General features: G+C 33.8%; 1 protein-coding gene across 1 annotated transcript in view; it reads left to right on the top strand.

Annotated features, from left to right (window-relative positions):
• LOC137625762 (uncharacterized) overlaps positions 1 to 2,500 on the top strand; it is a 9,983-nt gene that overhangs the window by 6,573 nt on the left and 910 nt on the right. Inside the window, exon 2 of the mRNA XM_068356657.1 lies at positions 852 to 931. Coding sequence (XP_068212758.1) covers positions 852 to 931 — 80 coding nt within the window. The remainder of the gene's footprint in view (positions 1 to 851; positions 932 to 2,500) is intronic.

The following is a 2,500-nucleotide window of genomic DNA, read 5'->3' as shown; positions in this document are numbered from 1 at the left end:
AGCTATAACCCTAGTTGAAAAAACTAGATGCCCAAGGGCTCCAACAGGGGAAAATAGCCCAGTAAGGAAAGGAAAAAAGGAAATAAATAAACGAAATAAGTAATGAAAAATTGAAATAAAATATTTTAAAAACATTAACATTAAAACAGATAGTTCACAGATAGACTATAAAAAGACTTATGTCAGCCTGTTCAACATAAAAACATTTGCTGCAACTTTGAACTTTTGAAGTTCTACCGATTCAACTACCCAGTTAGGAAGATCATTCCACAACCATGTCATAGCTGGAATAAAACTACTAGAATACTATGTAGTATTGAGCCTCATGATAAAGAAGGCCTGGCTATTAGAATTAACTGCCTGCCTAGTATTACGAACAGGATAGAATTGTCAAGGGAGATCTGAATGTAAAGGATGGTCAGAATTATGAAAAATATTATGCAACATGCATAATGAACTAATTGAATGACGGTGCCAGAGATTAATAACTAGATCAGGAATGAGAAATTTAATAGACTGTAAGTTCCTATTCAACAAATTAAGTTTTAGGATTTCCATAGTTAGTTTAGGATATTCAATTATTCTAATATTATCCATATCTTGTAGAATTTCTCAAAAGATAATTAATAAGTTAATTTATAATAATAATTATCTCTTTTAAATTAGCTAAAAGATAACAACACAACGATTCTATCACTATTCACTAACAGAGTTCAGTATCCTTAAATCATGTACAACAAACATACGAACACACTCTCTAGACGGAAATGAAAAAAAAACCCGCATTGGCAACTGAGTGCTTCTGCTAACAAACTACAATCTCATCTTCTTATTATCATTTTTTTGGACAGAGGCTGATGGAAGAGACTTCGGAACTACCCAGTGATGAGGCTTCACTCGCTTACCATTTGAGACAAGCTCAGATAGCCAGGTAAGAATGTCATTTTATGGACCTGACGGTAAAAATCCGCAGTCGATATCACTGAAGGTCAACTGTGATTGGCTAGAAGCTGTACATGTTGCCAACATGGTCTTGCCACTTTATTTAAAACTTGTTTTACTTAATATATGGGGTTCTATATCATTGATTTACTTGCTTTGTTAGTTTTTAGGAACTGACGGTAAAAATCCACAGTCGATATCACTGAAGCTCAATTGTGATTGGCTGGAAGCTGTACATGTTGCTAACATGTTTTAGCCATTTTATTTAAAACTTGCTTTACTTAATATATGGGGTTCTAAATAATTGATTTTCTTGCTTTGTTAGTTTTTAGGAACTGACGGTAAAAATCCACAGTCGATATCACTGAAGCTCAATTGTGATTGGCTGGAAGCTGTACATGTTGCTAACATGTTTTAGCCACTTTATTTAAAACTTGCTTTACTTAATATATGGGGTTCTATATCATTGATTTATTTGGTTTGTTAGTTTTTAGGACTTGACGGTAAAAATCCACAGTTGATATCACTGAAGCTCAATTGTGATTGGCTGGAAGCTGTACATGTTGCTAACATGTTTTAGCCACTTTATCTAAAACTTGTTTTACTTAATATATGGGGTTCTATATCATTCATTTACTTGCTTTGTTAGTTATTAGGACCTGACGGTAAAAATCCACAGTCGATATCACTTAAGCTCAACTGTGATTGGCTAGAAGCTGTACATGTTGCCAACATGGTCTTGCCACTTTATTTAAAACTTGTTTTACTTAATATATGGGGTTCTATATCATTGATTTACTTGCTTTGTTAGTTTTTAGGACCTGACGGTAAAAATCCACAGTCGATATCACTGAAGCTCAACCGTGAGTGGCTGGAAGCGATACACGTCGCCAACATGTTTTACCACTTTTCTAAAACTTGCTTTACTTAATATATGGGGTTCTATATCATTGATTTACTTGCTTTGTTAGTTGTTAGGAACTGACGGTAAAAATCTACAGTCGATATCACTGAAGCTCAAACGTGATTGGCTGGAAGCTGTGCACGTTGCCAACATGTTCTTGCCACTTTATTTAAAACTTGTTTTATTTCATATATGGGGTTCTATATCATTGATTTACTTACTTTGTTAGTTTCTAGCCCCTGACGGTAAAAATCCACAGTCGATATCACTGGAGCTCAACCGTGAGTGGCTGGAAGCGGTACACGTTGCCAAAATGTTCTTGCCACTTTATTTAAAACTTGTTTTACTTAATATATGAGGTTCTATATCATTGATTTCCTTGCTTTGCTAGTTTTTAGAACCTGACGGTAAAAATCCACAGTCGATATCACTGAAGCTCGACTGTGATTGGCTGGAAGCTGTACATGTTGCCAACATGTTCTTGCCACTTTATTTAAAACTTGTTTTATTTCATATATTGGGCTTATAAATAATTGATTTTATTGTCTCATTATATAGATAAACCATAAAATATAATAATAGAAGGATAAGATTTTTATACCCAGTTTATAAATATATAAAACATATAAAATTAGCAAAATGGAAACTTCACTG

This window comes from Palaemon carinicauda, chromosome 32 (assembly GCF_036898095.1).
Source record: "Palaemon carinicauda isolate YSFRI2023 chromosome 32, ASM3689809v2, whole genome shotgun sequence".
NCBI lineage: Eukaryota > Metazoa > Arthropoda > Malacostraca > Decapoda > Palaemonidae > Palaemon > Palaemon carinicauda.
Note: the sequence above shows the minus strand (reverse complement) of the source record. Positions and strands in the feature narration are given on the sequence as shown.